This window comes from Mandrillus leucophaeus, unplaced genomic scaffold (genome assembly GCF_000951045.1).
Source record: "Mandrillus leucophaeus isolate KB7577 unplaced genomic scaffold, Mleu.le_1.0 Scaffold838, whole genome shotgun sequence".
NCBI classification, from domain to species: Eukaryota; Metazoa; Chordata; class Mammalia; order Primates; family Cercopithecidae; genus Mandrillus; species Mandrillus leucophaeus.
In genome coordinates, this window is record NW_012109119.1 from 337,117 (window position 1) to 347,517 (window position 10,401).

The following is a 10,401-nucleotide window of genomic DNA, read 5'->3' on the forward strand; positions in this document are numbered from 1 at the left end:
GGAAAGGGCAAGTTTGTAAGGGATGAAAGCAAGAGTACGGAGGGAGAGGGGAGGAATTAAGGTTTGGAGTAATTGATTTGTGCGGAGTTTTGCGCGACTCCCCTTAGGTGATACTGGTGACGGGTCCCGCGCTGCAGGGTCCTGACGCGCTCACCCACTCTCTATCTCCCCACACCTCCGCAGCGCAGCTCCCTCAGACCCCAACTGGCTTCCCACCTTTCCTCTTCCTTCTCCTCCCACCACTCCCTCCCTGCGCAGCCCCGGCAACACCCCCAACCCCCAGCTCCTCAGCCTCGCCCTCCCCGCGCTGGGCGGTGCGGCCTCGATGGGCGGCGCGGCCTCTCTGCCCAGCCGGGCGGCGCGCTGGCTGGCCAGCCCGGGATAGGCGCCGCCCGCAGCCAATCAGCGTGCCGGGGACGCTGCGAGCTTTAAGGCCGCTGCGGGGAGAACAGAAACCAAGTTCCCCGGCAACTAGCAGCATCCACCGGGCTGGAGGTCGGAGGCAGCAAGGCCCTAAAGGCTACTGAGTGCGCCGGCGGTTCCGTGTTCAGAGCGTACCCTACTCCTCCGCCTTCTCTTGCTTGGCTGCCCACCTCCAAGTTCTGACTCGGGTTTTCGCCTTTGCAAAGCCTAAGGAGGAGGTTAGGAACAGCCGCGCCCCCCTCCCTGCGGCCGCCGCCCCCTGCCTCTCGGCTCTGCTCCCTGCCGCGTGCGCCTGGGCCGTGCGCCCCGGCAGGCCCCAGCCATGTCGATGCTGCCGTCGTTTGGCTTTACGCAGGAGCAAGTGGCATGCGTGTGCGAGGTTCTGCAGCAAGGCGGAAACCTGGAGCGCCTGGGTAGGTTCCTGTGGTCACTGCCCGCCTGCGACCACCTGCACAAGAACGAGAGCGTGCTCAAGGCCAAGGCAGTGGTCGCCTTCCACCGCGGCAACTTCCGTGAGCTCTACAAGATCCTGGAGAGCCACCAGTTCTCGCCTCACAACCACCCCAAACTGCAGCAACTGTGGCTGAAGGCGCATTATGTGGAGGCCGAGAAGCTGCGCGGCCGACCCCTGGGCGCCGTGGGCAAATATCGGGTGCGCCGAAAATTTCCGCTGCCGCGCACCATCTGGGACGGCGAGGAGACCAGCTACTGCTTCAAGGAGAAGTCGAGGGGTGTCCTGCGGGAGTGGTACGCTCACAATCCCTACCCCTCGCCGCGCGAGAAGCGGGAGCTGGCCGAAGCTACCGGCCTCACCACCACGCAGGTCAGCAACTGGTTTAAGAACCGGAGGCAAAGAGACCGGGCCGCGGAGGCCAAGGAAAGGTACGCGGCGTGCTTCCCGCGACTCGGGCGACCCCAGGAAGCCTTCCTTTCCCCTTCGCCCCCTCCCGCCCCCGCAGGCACCAGCCACCAAGTCCTCCCGGCCGGCCGAAGCCCGTCCACGGGGCGGCGCGCAGGCCTCCGCAGCGCTGCAGCGAAAGTTCATGAACTCTGAGGTTCCTTGCTAAGAATGGGGCCTCATTTGCTTTGAGCACCCGCGCGTGGGTTTCTCTGGGATGTGAGTGTCGGGAAATATTGGCGCTAGGTTTGGTTTTCATGCCTCCCTGGCTGGCCGCGGCTTGGAGTGGTGGGTGGAGAGTGAGTTTCTAAATCAACGGGCAGTGAAGTGTTGATTGGTGTCGCAAGGAAAGGAGTTCGGTGGGAGCTGAGGTTAGCGAACCTCTCTCCTCTTCGCTCCCCAGAGGGGTGAAGCTGGTCTGAGACATTGGCTCTGCCCCCACTCCTTGCGGGTTCTCCACCGCTCTCTCTCGATAGTCTTTTGGATTAGGGGTCGCCTGCTTCATTTCTCACTAGCTGGACAAAGGGCGGGGTCTTTTAAAAACACACCAAAAAGAGAGCTCTGGAGAGAGTTGGCGCTGCATTTACTCCCCGGCGCCCCAAATTAAGAAAGGGTTGATCCTCGTCGTGCTCGCTCGCGCGTGGCCCGGCACTGCAGCCCGTCGGTCTGGCTGAACGCGCCGCCTGCCCAGACGAGGAAAGGGTCTCCATTCGCAGCCTTCTCTCGCACTGGAGCTCATAAGGCAATGTTTTCAAAATTGGTCTCTACCTTCCCCCACCTCAGGGCAACACCTTCGGCCACCTGGCCAGGCTCCTTCTGTTCTCTGTAGAGTTTCCGACAGAGATTCGGAAGAACGGTGGGGAGGTGGCTGTGGCGGGGAGAGCGCTCTGCGAAGCCAAAGAGTTGGGGGGAAATCTGAGCGCAGGGGCCGCTTAGGTTTTCCTTTGTTCGCTTCCAAGACTAGGGGCGGAAGATCTTGCTTCCTTTCCTGCTTAGTGGAAAACCAGAGCCAGGATAAATTCTGCTGAAATGGGCTTGCCAGGAGACAGAGACTGTGAGGATAAGGGGAAAGAAAGGAGGAGACAGGCGCGAGGAGTCGAGAGGACCGGCGAGCACTCGGAAGGCGGAAGCGGCAAGGGAAGCGAATCCTGAAGTTAACCGGCACCGAGTGCCGGGACTGACGCCCCAGAGCGCGGCGCCCGCTGGCAGCCTGTGCCGGGCGGCGAAGTTTCCCCTGCCCAGAAAGGATGGGTTAGGGTGGGTGTTGGTAGGAAGTTTGAGAGGGGGACACGAGGGGCTGAAGGGTTAGCAAGTAACACAGGATCAGGGATTGTAGGGTTGCAGTTAGCCTTTAGTTGCAAAACGGCCGTCCTATAAGCCAGGCCCGAGGGCCGACTCCAGATGAAATCAGAGAGACTGGCTGCGCTCCCTGTGTTTACTCAGGTCACTGGGCCGCTCTGGGCACCACTTCCCATGACCTGTCCTGTGTCTCCAAAACCACCAACTCTGGGCTGGGGCAGGAAAACGGGATGTTTGTCTCCTCATATGGGAACAAGGCAATGGACTTGATTCACCCCAAACATTTGTGCATTGGACTCTGTCCTCTATCATTTCTTTATCACCAATATCTATTGAAAGATTTTCAAAGTTAGTTACATTTAAATATGGTGCTAGTTGATATGTATTTAAATGTAACTGCTTGAACAAAATTTAAAACATATATTTTGTATGTTTCAAATAAATCCTGCTAATCTATCGCTTTCTGAAATCTGAAAGAGAAAAGGACCTGGCTCCTAACAGGAGGCTCTGTCTGTAGCTCTCCATTTCTCCAGGCTCCTCTGACTCCTCACCTCCCCCATTACCCTTGGGGATGGGTGGAAGGGTAGAGCTCCTCCATTTGGGTTGGTGACAGATTGCACAATGGCCCTTTCCTCCTTCCAGCTCCCCTCCCTCCATCTCACACTTTTTTTTAACCTACTTTTTTTTTTTTTTTTTAACCATATGGTGTTGTCCTCTATTTCTTAGGGAGAACACCGAAAACAATAACTCCTCCTCCAACAAGCAGAACCAACTCTCTCCTCTGGAAGGGGGCAAGCCGCTCATGTCCAGCTCAGAAGAGGAATTCTCACCTCCCCAAAGTCCAGACCAGAACTCGGTCCTTCTGCTGCAGGGCAATATGGGCCACGCCAGGAGCTCAAACTATTCTCTCCCGGGCTTAACAGCCTCGCAGCCCAGTCACGGTCTGCAGGCCCACCAACATCAGCTCCAAGACTCTCTGCTCGGCCCCCTCACCTCCAGTCTGGTGGACTTGGGTTCCTAAGTGGGGAGGGACTGGGGCCTGGAAGGGATTCCTGGAGCAGCAACCACTGCAGCGACTAGGGACACTTGTAAATAGAAATCAGGAACATTTTTGCAGCTTGTTTCTGGAGTTCTTTGCGCATAAAGGAATGGTGGACTTTCACAAATATCTTTTTAAAAATCAAAACCAACAGCGATCTCAAGCTTAATCTCCCTCTTCACTCCAACTCTTTCCACTTTTGCATTTTCCTTCCCAATGCAGAGATCAGGGGATAAATAATAATAATAATAATAATGATAATAATGATAATAATAAAAACCCAAATAAACAAAAGCACCCAGGCACCCAGTCTCAGTTCTGGGCAACTGATACGCCTGTTTCAGCAGCCTTTCTTTTTTTTTTCAATGAACGGGAATTACAAATCAACTGGCTTTTCATTATTTACTTTTAATTTATATATGGAGAAATGTGTTGTGAAGAGGAAAAGGAAATGGAGAGAGAAAGAGAAAGGGAGATAAAAATAGTGAAAATAAGAGCTTGCAGGCTCGGAAGAACTGATTACATTCTTAAGGTGAATAGGAAAAACACAATCTATGACTTTCTTTGATGAGGAAAAATTAAGTTTACATTTTTCATATTTAGTGTTAAACAATTTAATGTAGATTAAAAGAACAGTATTAGGAGGAAAAAACAAGTGCCTAAATGTCTTAATGCTCTCTATGTGAGACAGAAATAGACGTGACCATTAGTAATGCAACTATTTTTGTCAAATTTAGTGGGATTTTTTGGTTGTTGTTTGTTTTCTTGGGTTTTTTTTTTTTAATGACAAACTCTAAAATGTACCAATGTGAAAAAACACTTTCCTGAATGCCATTACTCATGCCCTCAAAGCTTTCATATCTGTAGCCTACTCCTGTTAAGGGTTTCTCCTGTTTCTAGTTTCTAGTTTGCAAAGGTATGCCAACGAATCTGGCAACCTGGTATTTGTTACTAAAACAGCATGTGTTTTCAGGTTTCTTTTCTATTGTACATAAAGCAGTCTAAATTAAAACTTAGTAGAACACCAGGAGTATGATTCTGTTTCTGAAAGGTGAGTGGTGTATTGCTATCATTGGGCCCTATTTTAAAAAAAATACTTTTTTTTCTTTCTTACTTAATGGTGGCTGTGAATTGCAGGGTACTTTGAAGGCCATCATCTGAACCAAGAGTAGTAACTAGATTAATTATATGACAGAAAGAGTGAATTTAGCCTTGGGGTATTTATTAACTTTTATTATTTAGATATGCAATTTTGTTTACCACTATCTCTTCACAGCATTCATATGTTAACTAAGCTCTTTTGTGTTAACAAGCTTATGACAAGACTGTGAAAGTAAAAATAATTTATCTGCTTGAAGACAAAAAAAGGGAAGGAGAACAAGGATAGAAACATTGTGAATTAATTTGTACAAATAGAAAGCAGACCAGAAGGACAGGAGCTCTTTTGCAGTGCTGCCGGATAGTGTCTAGAAGAATCCCAGTAATCATGTAGGCTCCATATTATTTTTGCCTGGGGCAAAATGATGTATCTTCTGTATTTAGCTTTTAAAATTAGTGAAACAAATGGCATTATTTATTAAAATTCTACTCAGGATAACAGGATTGGCTTGCTTGTGCTTTGTAAAATATTGTTCCCCAGGGAGAGTCTATTTATTTTCTGACATGACAGTTTCATAATTTTGATTTCCCCCCATCTGTAAATGTCACCATTAATAGATTATTCTTTCTTACTCTTTCCTATTCTTTCTGTTCTGGTCTGGAAAACTGAGGTGTGTGTGGGGAAATCAAGGCCTTCTTATTTTTTAAAACTGTCAAATAGCTTTGAGTTCCAAGGAGAAATGGTCACTGTACTTAACTGTAGACACTTTTACTTATAAAGTCGTTTTTTCCCCCAGTGATGGACAGATGTGCACACAGCCACTCAGAGACCATCATTTGGTTTGGGAGCTCAGGGTCCCAATCTCCCTTGTTAGTGTTTTGGATCATTAAGTCGGTGTTTATTTAAGTCACTAGGGTGTTTATTCTCCCTGTCTTGGGCCACGGAGAAATGCCACCCTCTGCAGGAGGGGCTCTCACAGGGAATCTCTGCACATTCTTCACATTCACTCCCCAAAACAAACACCCTGCACAAAGATAGCTTTCAATGACCCTGACAGGCTTCAAAGGACGCTGCGGAAATCTCTCTGGAAAATAGGAAGGGCCAATTACTTTAATTTCTTACATGCCCTCTCTTCCTACTCCGGTGACTACCCCCCACTCTCCCAGCTCCGCTTGGGATAATTTTAGGCTCGTGGAAGTTGTGTCTCGCAGGGCGCCGCGGCCCACTTCCTGCTCCCTTAGTTGGCGAATCTTGGAAATGTCTGCAGATTCGTCGAGGAGCAAGAGGGCCGGTCCTGTAAAAGCCCCCGTGATTACTGCTTGTAAACTTGTTAAAAGGACAATTTTCTGTCACAGTCATAAACTCTTTGTAAAACCCCTGGTACTAAATCCAGAGCGCGCATATTCCAGATGTGTTTAATAAGAAATTGTACAATGTGCCTCCTTCCGCCATCCTCGGCTCAGTCTGGGTTAAAGAGGGACGAGCAGGAGGAGGTAAGAAAGCTGGATATTGCTTTGAGTTTTTTTGGCAATCATTTCGGAGAGATAATTAGGGGAAACTAACCATATTTTTTTTCTTCCCTCGAGGAAATCTTCGAGAACCAGTTGTTAAGGGACCTCCAATTTACCTTCTGGGCATCGCAGTTTAACTGAATCTAAAGCCACTTTTCGTTTCTCCTCTACAGATGTCATAAAGGTAGCCAAAATAATGAAAAACGGCTTATAAATAGTTTTTAGGACGAAATCATACAACATTGTGCCAAGTGAAATGAAAAAAAAAACCACTCGGGTGATTTTTATTTTTTAACGTTTTAAACCTAAACATGCGATTGTTCGAGTCCCCACTGCCTGCTCGCCTTGACCTCCTGGCTGAAAACGAAGCTTCCTTAATTCTCAGAGGCCAAGGGGTTTGGCCCCCGGTTCCCGAACTTTTGGCTTAGTGGGTAGGGGCTCAAAAGTCCAGGGAGCTACAGGGAAGGAGAAGGGCGCCGCTGGGGCCGGGCACCACCGTTCTGGAACCTGTTCTTTGGGCTAGGAAAGCCGGGCCGGAGTGGAGGCTTCCAGGAAGAGGCAGTGGCTTTGGCACTTACGGACGAGCTCTGAGTTTGCTGAGCAGCGACCCTTATTAGCGGCTCTACCCTGTCCGCTGAGGGCCAACGGGACACCTGGCACAGAACCCGCGCGGAGCAGGCCTTCCCCTGCTCTGCAGCTTTGGCACTTCTGCTGCTGCTGCACCGAATGCGGCGGCGGCTGAGGCTGGAGCAGGCTCCACTTTGTACTGCCTCTCCACCGCCTGCAAGTCTTCAGCAAGGTCTGAAAGCAGGACTCCAGGTTGGGGATCCAATAGAGGCTTGTATCCCACGCTTCTCTAGCAGCAGGAGGACTGAAGATCTTTTCCTGCCATCCACCCACTCCGGAGGCGGGAGACTGTTCTTGCCATTGGGCCCTCAGGAGGCGCGGGAAGTTCGCGCGCCGCTGTCCTCTACTCTGCGCGGAGCAGAGCCACCTCTCCACCGGTTCAGAGAGAATCGTGCACATCTCCAGACCCGGATCATAGCGCAGCTCCAGACGCAGGGGGCCTGGTGGCCCGACCCGCGGAGTCCCTGAGAGCAGAGGCTGCCAGTATGGACTCGAAGGCCAGACAAGGGAGGAGGCCTCGGCCTGAGCTTCGTGGTACAACTCAGCTGTCGTCTCCTTGGGTACCCCGAAGCCAACTCCCAGGCCCAAGTCCCAGTCGCCCTCTTCGCAGTCTGAGAGCTAAGCTCCAGGCGAGGCACGTAAGCGGAGCTGGACACTCGGTTGCGGGGCTGGTCCCAGGGACCGCAGGTGTGAGCGCTCCCTGGCTCCCAGGCCCCGCGCTTCCTGCTCAGGGCAGATGGCGCAGGCCTTGGAGCCCGGTTCAGAGGCTGCCTAGGCCCTGCTGCTGATTCCCCAGTGCCCTTTTTGCTTCAGACACCTCCTGTCTCCTTCTTCGCTTCCTGGGGTCTTGGCGTTGGTTTTCGGACCCAAACTCTTCACCCCCGCGCTCTGCAGAGGGGTGCCAGGTAGAGAGGGCATCGCTTTCCGTGCTTGTCCCTAGAACTTCCCCAGCAGAGAGAGGGGCCCTGGCTTCTGGTGTCTCCAGCAGGACTAGAGGTGGAGGAGCTCCGCTTTCTTGGTGGGGCCAGGTCGGGTATTTCCTTCTTCGCAGGCGGCCCTAGGGCGAGCACCGACATTTCCCCCCCCCCACAGCCCTGGCCCCAAGGGGAAGGCACCAGTCTAGGTCTGCAGTGCGCTTCGGGTCAGGCTGTCGCGGCTCACCTTCTGCCCTGATTTGTTAAGGCCCGTGGCGTTGACAGGGACAGGTGGGTTAGGGTTAAGGTGAGGGAGGTCGCTGGTAGCCCACGTGCTCTCTCCGTTCCATTTCTCTTTCTTCCTAGCTTTCCCTTGGAGGGAACGCTAAAAACTCTTAGAGACTACCTCCTCCAGCTGCCCGAAGCCAGCGCACTAGTGTGTGTGCCTACCTCGCTCCCATGGACAATTCACACGGAGGGACCCGAAGGCTCAGTCTCATCGCCTGCACGCGTGTTCCGCGACCTTAGCTAGGTGGGCACTTCTGAGCCTCTTAAGGGCATAGTGGCCCCTTCCCCATTCTGACCGAATCCAATAATTCCACCTGGAAGAGTCTCTAAAGGAGTTGAGTTAGATACGAGTTGTGTGAGCCAACCAGGAACAAAAATAGTCAAAATCTTAGGCGAGTTGTTGGCTATTGGTCTACCCAGAAAAAGAGCTGCCCTGGAAAGGCTGCATTTTCTCTAATATTTTAAACCTAGTACTCACACACACAACTTCGGTCCAGCTGATGAAATTGGAAACCTGTTCTCCCACTGAGGATGACAATCAGGGTTTTAGACGCTGTGGTCCTTTCAGACAGCGAGAAACAACACTGCAGTAGCGTTTAAAAACAAAGAGAAAGAGACTGCTTGAGGCGCGTGGACGCCTGTCTCTTCTCCAATGGAGTTTAAGTTTCTCGCCTTTTAACTTGTTAATGGACAGCTGAGACCCCAGTTCTCAGCAGGTAGAGTCCAACCCATCACCTTAAAGTTTGCTCCCTCCCGCTTTGCTACCTGACAATCTCCCTCCTCCCCTCTCCTTTTGGGAGAGTGCTCACTGTTTTCCTTTGCCGTATGTTAAATATTCTTGAAATAACATTCTTTTTTTGTGTGTGTGTGTGATTAAACAGAAAAATGCAGGAACGAGCAAAAACCTAAAACCCAAAACTCAAACAGTCTTATCTTGGAGAGAGAAAACAGTTACCTTTAGATTTAACACATACTTAAGCTTACCTGAAGTGGCTACCCAACTGTAATTAAAATATGATTAGGTGATATTGGGTAACTCTCCCGTCTTTACTGCCATTAGTGGTTGTCATTAAAAAGATAAATAAGTAGAGAGACTCTGACTCTTTGCTTACTATAATAAGGCATGGAAATTAGTTACTATAATAAGGCATGGAAATGTATACCAACTCCCTTCATCTGGTCCCCTGTCCCTTCCATGCTAACTTAGAAGATCAGTATTTTATGAGACTGACATAAGTAGACCCAAGTAGAAACACTCATGGATTAACACAAGGCAAATTTATTTTAATTTGCTATATAATTTATTTTAGTGATTTAAAATTGATTATAGGTTTTAAAATGCCATGACTTATTTACAGTAGAAACATTCTTTGGTGGTACGGGGAGGGGAGCAGTGGGTGGTTGTTGGTGGTTTAAGACCTGAGCTGATATGCATGTGGGATATTAAAGGAAAAAAAAAAAAAACAGTCTAGACTACATATTTTTACTGACATAAGCCATTAAGTGTCAGGATTCTTAAAGAATACTGAAATGTTAAAGAACATTTCATAGATATCCTTGATAGAAAATCTGCAGATTCCAGCCAGGATGTCTGTAAAATCAACCTTCTAGATGTTCTTTTCTTGTTATTAAGTGTTTTTACAAACTTAACTCTCTCCTTTTTTTTCCCCTCAAGGAAACACTTTAGCTGCTTTGCAATACTTCAGTTTTAATTTGAGTGGCCAGTTTTCCAAATGATCTAAATACCAGGAAAAGACAATGGGATTGTGAACACTTCCTTACTTCCTCCCTTCCACCCCTCAAAAAAGCCAACGAACCAAACCAAACCCACGTAATTGTGACATTTTGTGTTGGCCTTCACACAGCTATTATATTAAACTCTAAGTATCTGTATGCAGTCATATTCCTCTTAACTTTTGCAGCGCTTTTGCCTATGATAGTGGTGGGGACTGGTAGTGGTGGGGACTTGGGGGTGTGCTTGTAGAGAAAATGCACATTTATGAGGGTGAGATGGAAGCCTGCAATACTTTGCAAAAGGTAATTTTACCTTTAAATCAGGGAGGTAGCTACAAGGAAGACAGCATTAGCTCTGTCTTTATTTAAAATGCCTTGGAGATGAAAGTAGGTAACAAGCTTTTTAAAAAATTAAGCTTGATAGAAGATCAACATGCCTTAGTATCCATGAAGTGAAAAGAACATTTAAACAATTGAAGCTTTGTCTTCAGATATGTGTGGTGAATATTTTCTATGCATTGCTGATGTTATATAAACATAACATGCTTCCTCCTAAAGTCAAGTTCTTG

At 49.3% G+C, this 10,401-nt stretch overlaps 1 protein-coding gene across 2 annotated transcripts; it reads left to right on the forward strand.

Moving 5' to 3' along the window:
- The first annotated feature begins 449 nt into the window (after nucleotides 1-449).
- SIX1 (SIX homeobox 1) lies at nucleotides 450-3,890 on the forward strand. 2 transcript variants are annotated; one of them, XM_011968304.1, is made up of 3 exons: nucleotides 469-688; nucleotides 729-1,305; nucleotides 3,347-3,890. In XM_011968304.1, exons 2-3 carry the CDS (start codon nucleotides 746-748, stop codon nucleotides 3,639-3,641), a joined length of 855 nt encoding a protein of 284 aa, XP_011823694.1. In that variant the 5' UTR covers nucleotides 469-688; nucleotides 729-745; the 3' UTR covers nucleotides 3,642-3,890. The 2 variants fall into 2 exon arrangements, with proteins under 2 accessions (XP_011823692.1, XP_011823694.1); XM_011968302.1 differs by having other exon boundaries at nucleotides 450-1,305.
- The last annotated feature ends 6,511 nt before the right edge of the window (nucleotides 3,891-10,401 follow it).

Bases quoted from the DNA above. Each gene is read 5' to 3' on its own strand.
- SIX1 (XM_011968302.1), top strand. From the start codon at position 746: ATGTCGATGCTGCCGTCGTTTGGCTTTACGCAGGAGCAAGTGGCATGC. The intron at 1,306-3,346 runs GTACGCGGCGTG...TCTATTTCTTAG, and splicing joins GCCGCGGAGGCCAAGGAAAG to GGAGAACACCGAAAACAATA.